At 29.0% G+C, this 22,390-nt stretch overlaps 1 protein-coding gene across 2 annotated transcripts in view; it reads right to left on the bottom strand.

The window, feature by feature from the left end:
• Window positions 1–573: 573 nt before the first annotated feature.
• LOC136969518 (short-chain dehydrogenase/reductase family 9C member 7-like) overlaps window positions 574–22,390 on the bottom strand; it is a 35,041-nt gene continuing 13,224 nt past the window's right edge. The window contains exons 1-6 of one of the 2 annotated variants that reach the window (XM_067263701.1): window positions 19,398–19,466; window positions 13,421–13,552; window positions 10,559–10,768; window positions 10,265–10,450; window positions 7,480–7,612; window positions 574–2,295 (exon numbers count right to left, since the gene is read on the bottom strand). In XM_067263701.1, coding sequence (XP_067119802.1) covers window positions 1,989–2,295; window positions 7,480–7,612; window positions 10,265–10,450; window positions 10,559–10,768; window positions 13,421–13,544 — 960 coding nt within the window. In that variant the 5' untranslated portion in view covers window positions 13,545–13,552; window positions 19,398–19,466 and the 3' untranslated portion in view covers window positions 574–1,988. Of the gene's footprint in view, window positions 2,296–7,479; window positions 7,613–10,264; window positions 10,451–10,558; window positions 10,769–13,420; window positions 13,553–19,397; window positions 19,467–22,390 lie in introns of those variants that run through there. The other variant, XM_067263711.1, reaches the window with a different exon arrangement.

Genomic DNA, 22,390 nt, shown 5'->3' with positions numbered 1-22,390 from the left:
TATTAGTTTTTGATGTTTGAAAAGTCAAAGATTTGTATCGTATTCTAACTATACGTTAAAGGCCGTGATGGAAGACATATTCTAGATGTTATTTGTGTGTGGAGGCAAGATTTTGTTCATCCACTTTGAAGATTAATAATTTTTGTTGCTCTTTGTCGAAAATTTCTAAAATTTTGCAGGGAAGTTTTGTATTATGGGAATTGATGTTATAAAATTTTGGTGGTTAAAGGTCGAGGGAGTGTGGAGATAGAAGGGGAATCGTTTGTCATTTCTCCAGTAAGGTCGGACTTGTAAATGAACTGGAGTACATACAGCAGCAAACTAAATTCGTTTGACTTCGTTACATGAAGTCAAATGAAGTTTCATTTCTTCTCATGTGTTCGAGATTCATCATGAGGCTTTCAATAGAAGTGATGTTGGCATTACTTCGTGTGGAGTTTATTAACATCGATGTTGTAAATACGGTTATATCAAAAGCTTAACGTCGAATGTCACTTAATCAACAATCAAACAATAATTAACAAATAAATTTGTTTTTTTAAATAAAATCGTTTGAACAATTACATAATATGAAAACGAATTAAAATTATGTTTACAAGTAACCATAAGTAAAAACTTTTGTATCCTCGCAACAGTAATACAGAAAATCCTTGTTAATTCGATCTCAAATAGTTCGAAATCCCGTTAGTTCGTAAGTGTACTTTTGTCCCGGCCTGGGATATAAGAGATTTACACGTTAAAAGATTCAATTAGTTCTAAATACGGCTACCTCGAAATTCGAAGAGAAAATTCTGTCCGAACTGTCATATGCCTATGTTAACTCGTTCGTTCGTATAGATTAGGGGATCACCAAATTTTTTTCACACGGACCAAATAACTGACAGAATGTTGAGCGCGGGCCGTATAACCATTTTGTTCAATACAGCGCAAAAGTAAAGACGACCAACATATTTATTTACCAGTACACAAACACGATCGCTGCAGCAAGCTGGTAATCGCCTTTCTTAAAAATTTCATTGTAGGCATTTACACAAAAAACGCTCTAATATCCAAAGTCGCAAAAAGTCGCCGAATTTTTTATTTCACTTCTACTTCCCTTCACATTCCCTTCTACTAAAAATTACTGTCAAATGCAAAAATTAGATTGGACTAATTTTTGCTTTTTGCTTACTATGTAGAAAAAATTAAAATAAATGTAAGTTTATTTACAATCTATGAAATTTACATATAAATAACTATATTTTAGCTCATTTATGGAACAGTGTGACAACGCCCGTGGATCTGGCCCGTGGGCCGTAGTTTGGTGACCCCTGGTTTAGATCGAAGCGCCTCCGTGCTATAAGAGAACAATACACCAAGAACAACACTAATCTGGTCAATATGGATTTGCTTTTACAGTAACACATTTTCGGGTGTCGCCTTACACATGGACTATCCCATTTTCTCTTATCTCATAAAATACAAGCCGGTTTTCGAAATTGCAAGATTGGGCTACGAGTAGTAGATTGAGATATTTGTAGGGCACTACGCTAATATATTTGAGCGACTTACTACTTTCTTGACTACTTTAAAAATAATTTGGACTGCATTTCGAAAAATCTGCTTTACTTTTTTTAAAAAAAAACCTATCTGGCCACCTGTGAGGTTCTCATCGGAACGTGCTGTTTATCTTCACACTTATATTATTATTACTATTAATTATTAATGAACGAAAATGGCGTTCTTTGTACGTATCCGTATTCTGTTTGATTAATAAATTACATCAGGTATTTGGCATAGTGTACAAGATATACATAAATATCGGATAATTCCAAGTCGCGATTATTTCGTCCCTTGAATTTCGAACTAACGAGGATTTCCTGTACTTTAATTTCTTATTTTATCGTTTTAATAATCTTCTGTCATTTCAAACATTAATTTTCAAAGTCAAAACAAACAGAATTTGGGTTTCATTAAGAAATGAAAAAGAGATAGGTAAAGATGCACTTTTATATTGTACTTTCCAATAAATCTTTTATCGAAGCGGGAAGTATATTCGGGAACTCTATAAGGATCTTATTAATAAGATTACCCGGTCGATAGTATAATTTTGGAGCTGGTGAAGTGACTGCATCTTCTAAACACCAAATTACATCTTCGACTCGATTACAATTTAAGAAATTAACCATAGCATTACTTTTTACGACAAACTTTTGAAAGTATTCTTCTCCGAGAGCTGAAGTATTTTTCGGGTTGGCATTCTTCCATGATTGATCAAGATAGGATGTAACACTGTCCTTAGAACATATTTGAGTACTATAAATATTACAAAAAGAAAGACATTTTAAATTATTTTATTTTTAAAAGATATATTCTAGTATGAATAAATTACTAAATATGTTTAACTTAACATAAATTAGGAATTTAATGATTATTCCGATTAATTTAAAATCAGAACTAGATATCTTTATCATCTCTTTATTAATTAGATTATCGGATTAAATGTGTTGTATCAAAAGATATCCGATTTACAATGAATAAATCAAAGCGGATAAAAAATTTGAATCCCCTTTCTAGTTATCCATAAGAAATAAGAAGTTTAGGCTAGATTTGATTCCGAATTCCTTAAAGAAGAAAAACATACTTATTGCGAAATCATTAAAATGTAAACTTTTAACATTATAAATGGTTTTCCAGTAAACGAGTAACGGCTTTATTTAATCTTTCGAAGCAATATAATAATTATTTACACTAAAATCGTGAATCTATTTATGCATGTTCAATGATCTGATAAACAGTGTTGAAGACAATTGTTGTGAAATGAGTAGATGGACAGGATGAATCGTTAAACAATGTGGATCGTCGATTAAAACAGTGTTTCTCAGACTTTTTAATCCGCGACCCCCATTTTGCACTTAAAAATTTCAAAGGATCCCTGAAAAATGCGTATGTGTAAAAAAACATCCCGGGGGGATTAATTTAAATTTAGAAGGAGTTAATTTTTTTTGTTTAATTGCATTGAAACACTCGTAATTTTAATAGCAAATTCATTTTTAGTATTATTAAAATTTAATAACTTATCTTTGGTACATATTTGAACAAAATATTCTATGTACATGTTTCGACATTAGTAAACTGAATTAGTTAAGTTAAACATATTTTAAATTTAATGTGATGCGTGAGGCTGCTTATTTTGGCACAATAAATTAAACCTGAGTTTAATATCAGTCAGTGCAGGTCTCATAGCGATTTCTATGTTGCTAAGACGAGAGCGCTGCTTTGTTTTGATGTTTGTCATTACCGAAAATGCCATTTCGCATAAATAAGTAGTTGCAAATAGTAAGAGAACTACCATTGCTAATTCAGCGCCTAGTGGATACTCTGTTTTCACACTAAGTCAAAAAGAATTCAATGTTTGCTTACTAAACTCGGTTCCGAACGTTGTTCTATCATAGTTCAGGCGGGGAGTGGAAGCTCGGGAGATTCCCGAATAGCGCACAAATTTTTGAATGTTATATTCAGTCTCAGATTAAAACATTCATATTATTTTTATTATTTATATGTGCAATTTATTTAAGTAAAAATTATTTTATACATTTTTTATTTCTACTATTTCTAAACATGAATTCATGAATAAATTTATAAAATATTTGAAAAAAATTGATCTGTCATCAATTTTTCTGCGACCCCCCAAATATTTTTCACGACCCCCACTTTGAGAATCACTGGATTAAAACATTCTTGTCAGCACTACATAACTGTTGTTTTAAATTGTTTTTAATAAAAATATTTATAAACGTTTTACAATGCAACAGTATTGTTTATAGTATTTTTACAGTCATATTAAATAATGAGCCTGGTATATCTTTTCAGGGGCAAAAAGTATAATGAAGTCAAAATAAGTAATAATGACTAAAATATATAGAAAGAGAAGGAAAATTAATTTTAGTGTTTGTTTTAGTTTTACTTAACAAAAATTTAAATAAAGCTGAAACTATTACTAAGTAGTAACCGAAATGTCGATGTCAAAACTAAGTAATAATTAAAACTAATCATAATAATAATACACAACACAACATATAAAAAGCATAGACACCATTAAGCAATCGTGGGCTCGAAAGGCACTCCATGGCAGGCATCCTTATGATCTGGCCCAGGATTGTGTTGACAAAACTGCGTCAAATAGCTGGTTAGCTCTTTGGAGAGACAGAAGGATTCATGATTGCTATACAGGATCAGGTCATAAATACTAAAAACTACAGAAAACACATACTCAAAGATATAACACTCACAAATGACACATGCAGAAAATGTCACATCATGCCAGAAACTATACAACACATCCAGTTGCAAGCTCTTGGCACAGACAGAGTATTTACATAGACATAATCAAGTAGCAAATATAATATGAAGAGCTTGCAAAGAAACACAAATTAGTAGACATCCACGAACCATACTACAAATACATTCCACAGACAGTATTGGAAAACAACATGCACAAAATGTACTACGACAGAGCCATAATCACAAATAAAACAATTTAACACAACAGACCAGACATCACACTTATTGACAAACACAATAAAATCACACAAATTATAGACATATCTATTCCAAACACTCACAATGTAGAAAACACATGCACTGAAAAAATTAGCAATTACACAGAACTTGCCTAGGAAATAAGGCATCTGTGGAGGATGGATAGGGTGCTTATTGTACCTGTTGTTCTCTCCTCTACGGGTGTCATACCACACACACTACACAAAAGCCTGGGCACATTACAATTGAATAAAAACACATACATCACATTACAGAAGGACACTATATTGAATACATGTCATATTGTGAGGAAATTCCTGAATACAGACACACACACAGATACACTTCTCTAATTTTTGTTTTAGTTATTATGCCTTGACTTTGGTCCGGCATAGTACATTTGCTTATCTATTTTATTTATTAATGTTTAATAAGTATTAATTAATTAATTATGTTATTATCAAAAAATATCAATCATTAACATAATGGAAATTTTTTATTACTCCTTAATTTCTACTATCTTACTATCAATATATAGAATATTATACTCGGCCAATGTTGAGCCAATACAGCTTCCAATTGGAATTTCCTCTATCTGTTTATAAAATTCTTCTTTAACTTTAAAATATTCCCTTTTCAATGTTAAATTAATTAAATTTTTAAAAAATCTGGACAGATTATATTTTAATAAATCATTAATTTTATTGGGTTATAGATGGGTATTAAATAAAAATTTATATTCATCAATATTCATTGTACTGTTTATCTTTTACATTTTAATTTCAAACTTAACCTTACTTTTTAACTTTTGTAACGGGTTATTAAGTTTTTCATACATATTATTATTTTGATGTTTTTTTTTTTACTATCGAATATAATTTTCGATATTTATCACTATTATTTGTTTAGTTTAATCAGCTTTAATTAATTTTAATTTATTATCATTCAAAAGTTATTTGCTCGTTCTATACAATTTTTATATTTATATACGTAAATTTCATTTCGTTTATTTAATTTGTTTCTTATTTCTATAGTTTAAGGTTTTATTCTAATATCTTTAACAATTTAGAAGCATTATTATTGGTGTATGACAAGTCTTGAATAGTTAAGCACAAAGGTGAGCCTAAAGAACAGTTTTCCCATTGATTTAACTTGGAGAAGACATAACTGTAGTATAATTCATAGCACTAAGGCATCCCTATATAATTTCTGGGGAAACTTTGTTGTGTTAAACTCATTTAGCATAGTTCTCCTAGAAAGTGTACCGGGATATCTTAGTGTTGAAAACTACTTTTTGTAATTATTTTAACAAGTGCTTTAAAACTGATTATTACTTTGGTTTATGCACACGGTAAAAATTTAATATTTTATTCTGCGGGAAAACCCTTTTCCAAATATTCTCAAAAATGGAATTAGATAGAACCGAACAATTTCTCTTTAATAATCTTTTAAATTCTTCTTCTTATATTTTTAATATCTTCTCTTAACAAATTCGATTTTCTACAAAGTTTCCTATGAGATTAACATTCGTAGAAAATTAACGAATTCGTACAATTCATGACATCGTCGTAACTGTGATTGTCGGATGCGATCGAACAAGTGAGGTCTCTTTCGAGTTTGGTCAAAAGTAGCATATATTTGCACAATCATTTCCTCTCTGGGTAAACTGAAGTGGTGTTCGTGACACTTCACATGTCCCCAAAAAAGTAACCGAAAGATGTTATATTGAGCGATCGTCACATTCACCGTGCATAATGGCTTCCGACAGGGGTTCCGTAACTCATAAACGACGTGTCAGGAAAAATGGGTTGCTACATATAAAACATTTCTCTTTATTAAATCTAAAATGCTTCAGAGGTCCTGAATCACCTCGTATTATTAATATATCTGGCAAAAGAAAATTGTCGTTTTTATCGTTTCAGCAGTTTTTACAATTAACAATCTGTATCATTTACTTTTTTATAAGGGAATATGTGCAAGACTTTTACTTTTCCAGCTGTTTTATATAGTAGAAGGAAAGTATGGCAATCGATGAAAAAATCATCCCACAAAATTTAAAAATTTTTGAACTCAGTGGACCTTGAAACGTCAAAAAATGAAAAAGTTTGGGATTTTTTTCTGTATATATGTTTGTGTTTGAGTGTCTGTGTGTGTGTGTGTGGGTGTGCATATACTGTATACAATATTTGTGTGCGGGGTGAGCGCGATTTGTTCACCGAATTTAAAGTTTAATAACTCCCGTGTGTTTTGTCGAAAATTTCTGAAATTTTGCAGAGATTTGTGTACAGTATTAGGGAATTAATACTATTAAATCTTGGTGGTTAAAGCCAAGGGGGTGGAAAGATAAATAACGAAAATTTTACTCGTTTTTATAATACTCATCTCTACCCTGAAAATTAAGCTTTGTGACATTTTGTAATTATTATTAATATAAAAATTTTTAGAATAAAATCTCATAACAGATGGCGCCACACACAATTTTAAAGGTTTGCCGGGAAAGTTATTCAACTTATTGTTGAACTTCTTAATTGCGATTTATAAACATTTCACTTAATTTTTTAGACTATTATTTATTGTATTTTCCGTTAGTCACAGTGAATCACGATAATATTTCAAAACATTCGCTTTGCGTAAGGCTAATGCAATATACGCTGACACATTAGTGCAATTTCTTCAAAATACGTAAATATAAAAATGGAAACAATTTTTATAAGAAAATATATTTTAGGAACATTAATGATTAGATAATGTTCCTAAAATTCGTAACTAGTTATTCGTTTATTTGCAAAAGCAGGTCAACAAATCAGAAACTTACTTATACTCCTATTAATACTATATTAAAATTATAACTTTAATAAAATAACTTTTTTGACGTGTTTATATAAAAATAAAAAAATATTTACTAATATAGAACAGGACATATTAAAATGATTTTCAATTTTATAAATACGAATTTACCTGTAGAAGTAAGGCTGAACATTTATAACTTTAATATTCCATTTTCTCATTTCCAAACGAATTCCATCCGAGAAAGTCGATGCTGCCGATTTACTCATACAATATGATACCATTGCGGGTAATATCCTAACTCCTATATAAAGTTTGAATTTATTATAAAATTTGAAACATACATAAATGCTAACTATTCATATTTTTAATTATTTATGTATTAAGATATTGTACAAAATTTAGTTCTGAACTTTATCACTGAAGTGGAATTAAAGAAATACCATTTTTAACAAATAATGAAATGCAAATTTATTATGATCCAAATTGAAATAACTTTAATCAACTTCAATAAGTAATTATTCAAGTTAAAATTAAATAACTAGTTAACAACATATGCTATAAAATTGAATATGAAAATTCGAAAATTATTTATATTTTTAAATCTTCACAGAAAATTAACTCTAATTTTTCATGTAATTAAAGAATTTCCAATAAAGTATTTGGAATGAAGGAAATAAATTTAAGTGATTTAAAGTCACGTGATTTCAATTCAAAACGTTTCCCCAGAATGGAGTTACATAGATGACCGGCATGACTCTGTTGTTATCAGGAAAAGTATAATGTGCAGGGGCAAGACATTACTAATTTGAGATCGAGAGCGTACATTTTAGATTTTCGTAATACGCTGGTTCGCATAAATTATAGTAGTAAAATATAATTTTAAATATTTAATGAATATTACACAAGATTTAATCAAACTTTTCTTGAGCATACACTTTGATATTAGGCTACTCAGACTTTGCTAAAATATTAAATAATGTCTATGTGATGAACATAAACTAATTATAGCATGTAATTATCCTATTCTATCGTTCTTGTTCTACATAATCTGCTTGAGTCAATAAAATATGTTATAATTCTGAAAAGCGATAAAGGTTTTAAACAATCTCTCATATTTCCTACAAAATGGATCAAGAGTTCAGGAGGAAGACATTTTCATTCTTCTAGGAGAGTAGTTTTTAGTTCACGAGTTGTTGGAGAATTGAAGATTTTGGAATTGGAGTCCTAACTCACTTCAATTCAGATCAACGGGATTAAGATCTGGAGGGCCTAACTGGCTCAGTCTATTCTTTGTATATGCTTACTTTCAACATATTAATCACATGCATTAAAGGAATTTATAAATGATGATCATGAAAACAAAATTTGGACCAGCTCAACTTTGAAAAACTTGCATATACAGTAGTTCGAGTTCTCATCTTGATATCCGTGCTATGTCAAAGTTCAGTATCGAGGACGTGTAGTGAATACGAACATCACTCATGACGTGTATTCAAAACTATCTCTTACCATTATATTGGAAATGATTTCGAGTCCAGATGTAATGGCACCGAGAATCATTTGTTACTGAAAAATCATAACTTATCTGTGAAAAGTATACTTTTCATCTGTCCAAGTGTCCAACTATAATCTTGGCTATTTAATAATAAATCTAGTGTATTTCTGGGTATGAATAAGTGGAATGCAGACTACAGATTTCTTTGCATGCAATCCTTCATTGAGAAGTTTTCTGTCTCTAGTTCATTTTCATATCTATTTTCTTGTACTGAGATAAGCTGCATGAAGAGTTGTTAAGTTATCCTTCGTCTAAGGGCTGTTCAGTTTTAGGACTACATATAAGATTTTAGGAGTATTTTATACTCCTAAAATCTTATATGTTCATCGTAACTGCTGTGTAATGTGGTCGACCTTCGGGTTTCCACCGAATGCATATTCCTATATCTTCAAACTGTCGCTATAATCTTTTGGGTGTATTTATATATTATGCAGCAGCTGTTTGATTTTCGTCAACTTTCATTCTATCGATAGCAACTATTCATCACTGATTGGCATTCAAATGGTGTTGTGAAGGTATTTCTAAGTAAAGTATTCAATTACAATTGCTGTTACGCTAAATCATAAATCATAAAAAGATCGACAAAAGATAATTCTAAAATTCTCACTAATTTGCATAAATGGTGCTCATTGGAAACTTTATCATCAGAGTTTACTAATCTACAAATCACTACATAAAGGTATGTAATTCATGATAGAAAAAAAAATTGTTTTAATTTTTAAAACTACTAAAACTTGAAATTTCTTGATTTCTGTATACCTGTTTAATACTCAAATTAATGTTTTCAGTTAAATTTTATGAGAAAAATCAGAGGAAGATTATGTAGTAAGTTATTATTGCATCATTATAAAAAATCTCGATCAAAATCTAATTTGGACGAATCCTTCGTCATACATGTTTGTATATTATTTATTCCAAGCCACTAACTTCATTAAAAACAAATTAACATTTATAATATAGTCAGTTCCTGATTTTTGCATGTTAAAGTTGCATTTTACAAAGGGAGTTCCATTCTCAGAGTTAATATGATATCTTTTAAGTTGTTTTTTCTAAGGTAGAAATGTTTTAATGTTTTCATTAAATATGTTACAACGCATATATTATTATTTAAACTGATAAAAACATAAATTAAACAGAAAGTTCGAATAATAAATTTAAATTTATGCTTGCCAACTGGAAATAATCGAAAGGTATTTGAAAGAAATTTGGCGTATTTGGAAAAATGATTTAGAGATCTAAAAATGATTTGCGAAATGTGAGAATTGTAAAAAAATTGAGAACTGCCTTTATTTAAAGTAATAAAAATATCATTTAAACTTTTTTTTTGTCGAATATTAAAAAGTTTAATTAAAGAAAACTAAACCTTTAACTTAATAGCAAGAAATTTAAAGATACTACCAGCAATGCTTGTTAAATTGACAATTCTTCCTTTAGATTTTCGAAGAAGCGGCAAAAATTCTTGCGTCACTCGAACCATTCCAAATACATTAACGTCGAAAAGTTTTAAAATTGTTTCCATCGGTGTCCATTCAATTTCACCTCCATGTCCTAGTCCGGCATTATTGACAACTGCCCATAAAATGACTATGAACAATGAAAAGATATTATTTTAAATAAATATGTTACCAAATATTTAATATACTTAGTTATCAAGAATATGAAGATAAAGGCCAAATAAACTTTTTGAATTACCGTCTTCTCCAAGATTAAATTCTACCGTTTTGGCTGCTTCTTTTATGCTTTGTTCACTGGTAACGTCGAGAGGAACAACTTCGATCTTTGAAGAAAATGCTTTTAATTTATTGGCTCCGTCCCCTTCTGGAAAGAGACAACCCGCAAACACACGATAGTTCCTTTCTGCCATACGTTGAGCGAAAAGATGTCCAAATCCAGTATCGCATCCTAATAAAAATTTTATATAATTTATCTTGCAATACGCTTAATTTTATATTGGATACATGAAAATATAGTATATAAAATATGTAAACTGATGAAAATTTGTAGTAAAAAACTTTTGTTTTATGGGCAATTGATATATTTTAACAACTTGAAATCATAATAAATTTTCAACACCAAAAATCTTCATTTAGGAAAATATCAGCCATGAAAAAATTTGTTAAATTTAGTAGTGAAATCTTCAGTATTAATTTTTGTTAGTAGCTTATACCAATTATAATAAATTTACTATAATTTATTCATTAATAACAATGACAAATTTTTAAATACTGCATTAATTCCATATTATAATTATGCTGTACTATTTTTATTGTATAAACTAGGTCTTTCCAACTTTTAGTGCGGGTCAATCTGTAATGACCACAATTGAATGCAAATTTCAAAAGATAAAATGTAATATTGTGTATATTTCGGATTAGGTTAACTTCCAAATAAAACTGTCTTATAAGAATATATTGTCTATAACACAACGTGGCTGCAAAAAATAAACATAGTAGATTTTAATATGTTGTTTATTCACTATCAAAATAATTATTGAACAACAGTAGAATAAAAAAAATACCAATTGTAATGTATTTTATTAAATAAAAAAGAATATAATGAAATATATATATATAATGTACAGTATATGCCTATAATTTGTTAACATACTAACATATCTCAGGATGGGTGAAGATTAAGAATCGAAATATGGAACTGTATCTTGTGTATAAGGGGCATTAATGCTATTAAATTTTGATGGTTAAAGGTCGAAGAGGTGGGGAGATAGAGAAGGATCGGGCTTAATGAAGATTTTACTAGTTATTAGCATTTACATTTTTTCATTTTTATAAAACTCGTCACTACCCTCAAAATTAAGCTTTTTGCCATATTATAATTTATAATATAAAAAATTTTTTATAACAGTCTCATAACAGATGACACCACACACAATTTTATTTATTATGATTAATAATATAAAAGTTATTTTTTGAATAAAATGTCACAACAGCCGGAAAAGTCACAATTCGTTGCTGGATTTTTTCATAACAAAAGTCTATTGTAATAACTGTAACTATAGGTAAGTTAATTAAAGTCATAAGTATGTATCAAACCTAAAAGATCAGAATCGTATCTCATGGTAAGTAGAATACATAATTTTTATAATTGTAAAAATTACATAATTATATGTTAGTAACCAAAAATTTTATAGTGATGGCTAGCAAAATCACAAACAAAGAGAAGAAATCAAAATCGAAAAGAAAATTTATTTCTTTAGAAGAAAAAATCGCCATCTTGAATCGCCTGAAAAATGGAAAAAAATTAGAAGTTGTGGCAAAGACTTTAAATTTAAACGAATCAGCAATTTGTACGATCAAACAAAACGAACAAAAAATGTTTTGAAAGATATTGAAAACGATTAAAATGTATTTTTTGTATCCAATGAAAGATTGTGTACAGTAAAATTCTTTATTTTACAAATTTTAATACAGCGAACCAAGGTTCATACAATAAAGAATTGAATTCAATTCAATTCTTTATTGCTAAACCGAACTAAGTGAGACAAGTGGTAGTTCGGATTAATGAAATGTTCAGATTAACGGGGATATATGTATTATATATGTTAACGGGGGTGACAGTAAGGCTGTTATGCTTACGCTTTGAAGCCATTTTTTTTACTGTTGTCAAATATATTCAAGCAGCAAATAGAAAATCAAATAGAGATTAGAATTGTTGTTAAGTCAAACAGGGTCATTGATTGATTGCTGCTCATTCTTTCTTTCTATGTAATTGTTCATAACATGTGACTTATGTTTACATGTATACAGTTGACAAGTCCATTATTGTAGTTAGGAAATGATAGAAGCTGTTCTGATTAAATGGCTTCGGATAACCAAGCGTTTAGATTTGATTTGTTTTTCAATTCATGTTTTGTTAAGTGAAAGTTTTATGAATTAAATAAAACTGTTTTTTCTTACATAATAAATAAAATTCACATTTAAATAACTCGTTTTGGAACCCCCTTTTACATGTAATGTGAATGTCACATAACGCTATTTTTATAACGCGTCATTTTTATGGAACCGCGTTATACGAGATTCCACAAAAATGGAACCTTGTACTTGTACTTATGGCTTTTGGAATAATGCGACTCCACATTTGTCAGGAGCCTAGTTCATTCTCACTTATCTCAATTTCTGATAGACTTAAATGTGATAATTTTAAAAATAACTCACGTATAATGTACTGTATATAAAAGTATTACTTTTATACTCGATAAGAGTTATAAATTACAATTTTAAGTTTCTCTTATTCTTAGCTGAATTTATATCTTTTTTTCTATTAGAATTACAAAAAGTGTCATATAAAATATTAGTAACATTAAAATATGTTTCTTTTTTTAAAACGTAGAAATTAATAGTTTAGAAAACCTTTGTAATATTAGTGCTTTATTATTACTGCAATACTATCAATACTAATAAACTCGTTATTTTTACTTTAAATCGAATAAACTCTTAGTAAAGAATAAATAATTTGAAACGATATGATCAAAAAGTCACCGTTTACTTACTATACTTTGGTATATAATGATTTTTTGATTATCCTATGCAAACTCACCTGTAACAAATACAGCTTTGTTTTTGGATGATAAAGGCTGCTGGTACGATTTGTATATTAGATATCCAAAATATAACACCACCGACAGAACAAACAGATAAAAATATTCTGGTATCAAAAACATCCTTTAATCTAAAATAGAAATCAAGATCACAGGTAAAGTTAATTTCGATATTATTTTAATTATTTTTTTAAATATTTAACTTAAAGCATATACTTGCAAGTAAAATATAACAAATGACAAGTATTCTAACTTATATAAACATATCCGTTTTATCGCAACCTCGATAGAGATAGTAATGACCTTAGTAGCGTGACGTTATTCAATAAATGCACAGATCATTCTGACAGTTACAATTACAAAAACAGTATTTAGACCGAAAAAAATTTGCAGAGAGAAATAACACGAATAATTTACTATATTCTCTACCAACTTGTTAAATGATGCAAAAATTTATTCCGCAAGAAGCATGAAGAAGGAAAATATAGCAGGTCTTTATTTCCTTTATTTCGTGTTATGTTAATCTTATCGTATGCATGAGTTAGTCCAGTTAGATAAATATTTAAATTCTTAAAAAGTTTAAATTAATTTTAATAAAAATTAATATATATGCAGTATATACTTTAATTATATTTTTATAGCATATCTTATTTTTATGTTTTCCTATCCGTTAATAGTCGAAATTGGAAGACGGCCGAAGACTGTTCCGCATCGTCTCTCACTATCTGGCCATCCCATTGTACGCTGGCAGAACCCAAGATTAGCTTGCTAAAAAAAAAAAAAACACACATTCTCAGCACCAGGGCCGGTCTTTTCTATGAAGACGCCCGGGTGCAAGAAACCTTTTGGCACTCTAAAATATTTGGAATACGGGATTTGAAGGGATTTGAAATACAAGTGTATTGGGTAATATATATTTATTTAAATATGCGATGTTTTTTGTTGTCATTAAGCAATTCAGAAAAGTTACAGTTTTTGCAATTTCCTTTTCCATGCTTAGTATAGCGGGTGCATTTAAGCATTCTTCACACATACTTGACAGAAGATAATTCTTTATTAATTTTAACTTGCTAAAAGAACTCTCTGCACTTGCTATAGTAACTGATAACGCGAAGAAAATTTTTAATACAGTTAGCACATTTGAAAATAGCTCATTATAATCATTCACAGCTGGAAGTAATATAAAAAAGACATCTAAATCTGTAGGTACAAATTGATCGATATCTACAGGAAATATAAAATGACTTATCCTACATACTTTATCTCGTTTATATAATTAACGGAATAAAATTTTAATTTTATATAGTTTTGTTTTTTTTTAAGACTAGAAATTAATTTATTATTATTATATTTGATAATAAATCATATGGAATCATATGCTCAGGAGCTAACGGCAAATCATTATGTCTATGGTGAATATTTTCAGGATATTTAAGACCTACTTCTAAAATATGACCAACATAAATTTTTATCGATATATTATCAATATCTAACGCCTTTATTTAATCTTCGGATAATTATCTAAAATTATTTATCGGTAAATAAGAACTCATTACAAATTCCTAAAGATTATTCTCATCTATGAAAAGAATATAATTATGAGGTTATTTTTATCATACGTTTTCTGGAATTAGGGATTCCATAATTATCACGAACAAAATCAACACGGGAGATCCCACAAGTACCAATTGGATTTGTTTAATGTTGCTATCCAAAAATCTTTTTTAAAATTATCTTCAGGTTTTACGTCTCTATTAAAACCTGAAAATGGTTCATAAATTTACATAAAAACAGTCGAAAATGATCGTTTTATTTTAAAAAAATAATTGCTGGATCAAAAAAGGTTTAGCAATAGGGGAGGTTTAGAACTAATAAAATCAATAAACTGTTCACTCGATATCAATTTTAAAAATAATTTTAAACATAAGTGATTTAATGAGATTTAATCTAAAAATTAGAGAATTTTGTTTGTTAACTGAATTAGTAGCCTAAATTTGTAAAACAACTTAAAGATATAGCCTAAACAACCACAGTCTACAAATAAATACTGTATTAATATTTAATATTACATGATTAGTGGACTAGATAACATCGAAACTGTTATGAAAGAGTATCAAATAAATAAGAATTTATGCACTCCAACAGTTTAATTATTCAATACTGTATAAACTTAACACTCAAATTACACAGATAAAAACCAAGTCAGAAGAATTAATTAATTAGTCACTAAGTCCTCTCTAGGGCTCTATTTCTTGTAAGTTACATTTTTTTATACTTTATAATTTTTTATAACATTTATATAACACACAGCCAAATTATACAATAATATAAATAATTCTGAGAGAACGACTATAAACAGTAAAAATAGATTTTTCAATATATAACTGAGGCAAATCTATACTAATATATAAAGAGGTAACTAAGTTTCGTTGTAACAGGTAATCTCCGAATCTACTCATCCGATTTCAAAAATTCTTTCACCAATATTTAGAATGGACCTTCAGGGTGGACATAGGCTATATATTATTCCGTTAAACATTTATATAAATTAAAAGATATCATCTAGGATTAAGGCTTTTATGTCCAACAGATGGCGCTAACTCCGACGACCTAAGTTTGCTTTTCTGCGAGGCATTATGCCTTTCTGTGAGAATGGACTAAAGCAGATCATTTTCTATCTATCTATATAAATAAAATATAACGTTCGTTTGTTCCTATCAATTCCTTTGAAATTTTGACGCAACATTGCATTCAAATACGCACGTGTTTTTATATAATATACGTGTCGAAATTCCCCACCCACCGGGGGAGATGGACGGGATTAAGGCTTACCGTAAAGAACTCGGCTTCTATTATACTATTTTAGATGCGGTTTTTTTTTTGCGTTTTAATAGGGTACGTCAACAGAATATACACTAAAAAGGTATTTTCCGATATTCCCCCGCGGGGAGAGGGACAGGAATAAGACTTACTATAAAGAACTCTGCTTCTATTTATACTATTTTAGATGCGGTTTTTTTGCGGTTTTGATTGCGTTTTAATAGGGTTCGTCAAGAGAATGTACACTAAGAAGGAATTTTTTAAAATTCCCCCCACGGGGGAAGTTTTATACATTTATAATAAATACATTTTGAGCCACAACAATGCGTGGCCGGGTCTGCTTGTACTTTATAAAGAATGAAAAATTATTTGTGAAGGTTATCTTTATCATACGTTTTATCATACTTGAATAAGGAAATAGACGTATGAAAAATAAAATTTTTCAAAAGAAGTTTTTATTACGAGATTTTATTTGAGTCTGTGTAATAAGGACGTTATTTAAACATCCTTATTTATCTTTTTAACGAAGCAATAATAATAATAATAATAATAACGAAAGATTCAATTTAGTATCGGTCTTCAAAATACAATCCTCCCTGATTTATACAAATTTTTGTGCGCTCTGATAATTTACCTTCCGTTCAGTTCTTAGTTTTCCGAAACCGACTGAAGTTGTTTCTCTTTCAAACAATATTTTAATTTGTGGGACAGGTTTCCTCAAAAGTCTTGCAAGCCAAAACTTACCACTACCTGTTTATACATGTGTATATATACAAAACATGGTTACTTTGGCACATATATCCTTTATATAATTTTTATACATTAAAGTAAAATATTAACAGAAATTTATTAAATATTTCATATTAGTTTTTAAAAATATCATTTTAAAAAAATATAATTAATTCATTTATAGTCTAAACTTAATATTCAAAATACAAATTGCTATTGACTTTAGTTTAGCTCCAGTTTAGCTTTTTTCCAGTTATTGGCAACTGCAGTTTTTCAATAGGGACTGGATCCTCTTAAATAAATACTGTCGCCGTTGCACTTATCTGGGCGCAAAGGTTGCGGTATTTATAATTAAAGAAAGATAATCTCGAAAAAAATATTAGGGATATTTTCTCATTTGCTAATGTAAGCATTTCTTAACTTATTATTGCATTACTATTTTTTATTTCCTTATTATATATTTTTTGTCAATTAATTATTATGGGCATTAATTATTAATAGGACAATTATACTGGTTTTAAGCTTTTACTCAAGAATTGAGGAAAAAAGTTCTTAATGTCCACGTTGACAAAAAATATATAATTTCTTGCTTAACTTCAGTGATTTTTTTCTGAAAATCAGACGTTCTGCAAACCTAACCGAAATCTTATTTTCCATTATTTTCAAAATAATGGAAAATAAGATTTCGGTAAGATTTAATAAGATAAGAATGAGTAAAAATACAATGTATTACAACTCAAATTATTAGCAATGTCTTAAGACTTAAATAAAACTCATTTGTTAATTATATACAGATTTTAATATCAGTTTAGAATATATCTATAAAATGCTAAAATATCGCTTTCTGATCATCAAACAATTAATATAATCGTTAAAAAAATAGTTGTTTTGTATACAACAAATAACAGACAACAATAAAAAGATTTGTTAGGAAAAAGCAACAGATAAAAAGTCTCGATAAAAAACAAGACTATTTCTTATAATGAACTAATACTTACTATATTTAAAGCCTCTAGAAAGTCGAGCGTGCTTTTCAAAATGTCTATACGTTGTAATGACTAGAGACTTTTCTATACACCAGTACCAATTTGTTAAAAATGTTGTATTGAGTTTATTTTTATATACGAATGTAAATATACGATCTACAAAATTATATAAATATTAAATTTTCCCATAAAATTATATAAATATAAAATTTTCCTATAAAATTTTTGCCGTTATTTTGAGAGATGTATTTTATGAAGTTGGGTAATAAAAACTAACAAGTAAGACATTCTATCGAAAAACCGTGAGACGTTCTACTTGGTTTTCTGTATATATTTATTTTCATGAGATAATATCACGTGATTAAAAAAGGATTAAATTTCGAAAATTGTTATTAAAACTTTAAATATTAAAAATGATGCAAGATAGTTATTTACTGTACATAAATCTGTATAAAAAATACTCCATTTAAAGTAACATTCCGTAAGGCTGGTACAGATACCACTTGGCTCGCCGATAATTGCACGAATCCATCGATTCATCGACCATTAATGGTTTTGAAGCCATAGAGCATAGTAGTAGCAACAGTTGTTATTTTCTCTAGTTATTTTAAAATAATAAAAATAATAATTATTATTTAATTAACAAAAATTCTCATGCACTTACAAAATTCTGTGTGCGTGTTAGTGATTGGCAGAATAGTTATTTGTATAAATAAACAAATAGTTAAATAAATATAGTATAAATAAATAAATAAATAGTTATTTGTACAATAAATGTATCAATATGTATTGGCTATACATTGATATAACGTCATGCTTAATTAATACATATAATATGATGAACTTGACAAATTAATATGTTAGTTGCTATGTTACTAATGAAAATTAATAATATACCGTATATCACAGTCATTTCAGGTTATGTTATATATATATTCATAGTATTATCGTTAATATAAACAGTACTACGTATAATATAACACAGCATTTCATGTATTAACTTATTAAATACTACACTTAATATTTATAGCTCTCATAGCATCATAGCTAATATATAACATAACATTGCATTTAATGAAGTGAAGCATACTAAGTTATTATGTTAAATGCTAGAACTACAATTAAATTACATTAAATTGAATTTTATCTAAAAGTTTTTATCACTAATTATAATTAAATAATAATTTAAATTAATTAACGTATAATATAATTAACTAATATAAAACTATTATTTCGACGTATTGTATAAAGTTGAATATTGTACTACAATTCTTACATTAAAAAAATTGTTTCTAAAAAATTATTTTTAATGCCCTAAGCTACTATGAAGCTATTACATTTAGAATAGTAGAATTAGTGAAGATATTAATAGATCTTTTATATATTATGAAAAGTATATGAAAAATAATATTTATAAATTTATATATTAATATATACTTACATAAATATTTTCTGTTTGTTTAAAGAAATTCGATTATATGTATTTTCGCTTTCTTCTGTAACTTTAAACACGGGTTGAACTTGTTTTCACTCGTATAATAAACACGGGTGAACACAATGAGGAAAAATTCGTTTTCCTCTTTGTAATTTTTTCTTTATCTTATCAAAAACTTTGTAATTACAATATAGGAGAGCATCGATGATGTCAGTTTCAGTATAATTTTGATTTTTTCCTGTTGATTTCATAATAGCTTCTGTTTCTATTTATCATCTGTATAACACGTAATGCAAAGAATATATAATAATCGTCGTCAAGGTAATTCTAAAATTAATAATTTATATAATACATTATAAATATTAAATATTTTACTTCAATAGTTTTGAAAATTATTCTAATTTTTGAATACTTCGAAACTTATGACATGTTTATATTAAGAAATGATTATTAAAATAACTAATTTTAAATAAAATATTCAGTACATTTTAAAAAGTTTATTGATTGTATCACTAATTTTACATTTAAAAAAAATACTTTGTATAAAATACTTAGAAACGATAAAGGGTTAGTTAAAAAAGAAGATAAGGCGGGTGTGTATAAGATTCCCTACGAGAACCAGCTATTAGGTATTATTAAAAAAAATAGTTGATTAGAATCAATAAATCAGGCTTATTACACTCACAAAAAATTTAATTAACTGTTTATTTGTCTAATATGCATTTCGGCATGTCTAACTCGAACTTACTGTTAAAAATTACTTATTGTTTGTAAAATCCAATTAAAAAGGGCTAAACAGGCCGAAATGAATATTAGACAAATAAAGAGTTAATTAAATTCGCTGTGAGTACAATAAACCTGATTCATTAAATCTGGTTAACTATTTTTTTTTTGTAAAAATAATTATTATATATTTATAATTAGATTTTTTTAATTATAAAGTCAGTTTATTATTTTCAAATACTGATTTTCTGTATTTAATTTAAAATATTATTTTTTTTATAAAGTTTCCTTTGTGTTTTATAATTGTTAATTTTATGTAAAATTAAAACTGTGTCGCGTTTTAAAACTGTATTAATAGAGGAAGAATATTTAAGTTAGTTTTCCGGGACGTTCTCACTTGTTCGAACAAAACACATAAAACCACATCTTTTTATTATGATTACTTAGGATATAGAGCGTAACAAGAAAAACAGCGTAGAAAGTTACAGCTTCTTATATTAAACAGTTACCTTAATTTATGTATTTCGTACACGAAATATATAAATTAAGGTAACTGTTTAATATAAGAAGCTGTTTAATATAAGAATATAAGAAATAAATTAATGCAATTTTTCTCTAAGTTAATTAGGTTTTAATAAAAACGATAAAAAATTGTAAAATATAACATAACAATATGTTTTATTTTTAAAAATAAAACTGCATAGACTGCTACTTTAACGCAAACGAAACAATCAAAATTAGTGTTCAACGAATAGTATATTCGGCCAGGAGCGTAGCCGAATGCCGAATATTCGGCCAAACTATTCGGCTTGATTAACGCACGTACGAAAATTGGCGTGCAAACCGCATTATGGCAAGGACCCTGCTCTCTATTGGCCCGCTGTCACTACGCTTCGTCAATCGCGTTAATTCTTGACAGTTGTAGCGGACAGACAAGAACGTCATGGCAGTATGTGATAAGTGATGATATTAAATGTGGCTAACAATGAAATGACCTACACGTGTAAATAACGGAAAAAGAACAGAGAAGGATCGCGAAGTGAAAATGGGAAAATAAATATGAAATTGAGTTGATAACATAATCGAACAAGTCGAGCAGCTTACTGGCGCATAATTCGCGGCCGTCAATGCCAAATAATTGTTCTCATAGACTTCGGAAAGATAAATGCTTGTAATGAGAGTCACATAACGTGCTATGGGCGAAAGCCTGGGGCCGTTCAAGCTACCAAGCTGTCTCGAATCTGTGAAATCATAACTGTGACTTATACCGACGTTCTATCTGTCTCTTTTCTCCGTTATCACCAGGCTATGAGTCACGTAATTGTAAAATGGGAAATCTACGACAGAAAAGTGACGAATCGAAAGTATCGTGCGCGCACATTATGATGTATGCATAGGCATACGTGGGCTAGAGCGATAGAGGAAAGAAAAAGGGAAGAGCAAAGACGAGCGCTTAAAAAAGGATAGGCAGGGTCAGACCCTCAGATGTGCGACGATTCTCGAACGAATAGGTGTGTACAGTACGTGCAGTGGCGTAGCTGGGGGTGCGGTAGGTGCGGTCCGCACCGGGCCCCTGGAAAACGATAGGCCCATGGGGGCCCCAAAATCACGAAAAAAAGACCCAAAAAATTTTTTCGGGGCCCACAAATCTGGTTCCGTACCGGGCCGGAGAATCCTAGCTACGCCACTGTGTACGTGTGCTGATCTTTGTAATTATAAATTGTGAATACATGTGACTAATATTATTTTGTTTTTTATTTTGTGCAGGTTATAAGTTATAAATAAATATAAACAAACAACACTAACCCGATAAAATTAAATCTAAATACCAAAATGATTAATTTACTGTGTTTTTGTTATTTCTTACTCCTGTTTTTAGGTATTCGGCCGAATAGTAACCGAATATTTGTTGAATCACTAATCAAAATATCTCTTTCATCGTTTTTATAGCCTATTTGAAGTATTCATGACACTATTGCAGACATGGCGACCGCCTGATTCCGACTACGTGGACTGTGCCTCCAGACTGGAAGACCAACTACTATACCTGGTGAGTGCATTTCAAGTGTTTCTAGCTAATATTAAATATTAGTGTCGATTTAATCGCTTTTTCCTTCCTATTAGACGATTTAATCTATTTTTTTTCCTTCCATTTCTAGTTTGGATTTCATCACGAGAGTCGAGTGGATATGCAAATCACTTCATTTACATGTTGGAACATCTCCACTCTGGTAATTTGATGTTTTCTGCTTCTAATCGGCTCTATTATCGCCTAC

The sequence above is a fragment of the Centruroides vittatus genome, unplaced genomic scaffold, assembly GCF_030686945.1.
Source record: "Centruroides vittatus isolate TY-2023 unplaced genomic scaffold, ASM3068694v2 contig_1035, whole genome shotgun sequence".
In the NCBI taxonomy this organism is placed as follows: Eukaryota; Metazoa; Arthropoda; class Arachnida; order Scorpiones; family Buthidae; genus Centruroides; species Centruroides vittatus.
The sequence above is the reverse complement of the archived record's forward strand: the minus strand, read 5'-3'. Positions and strand labels throughout refer to the sequence as shown.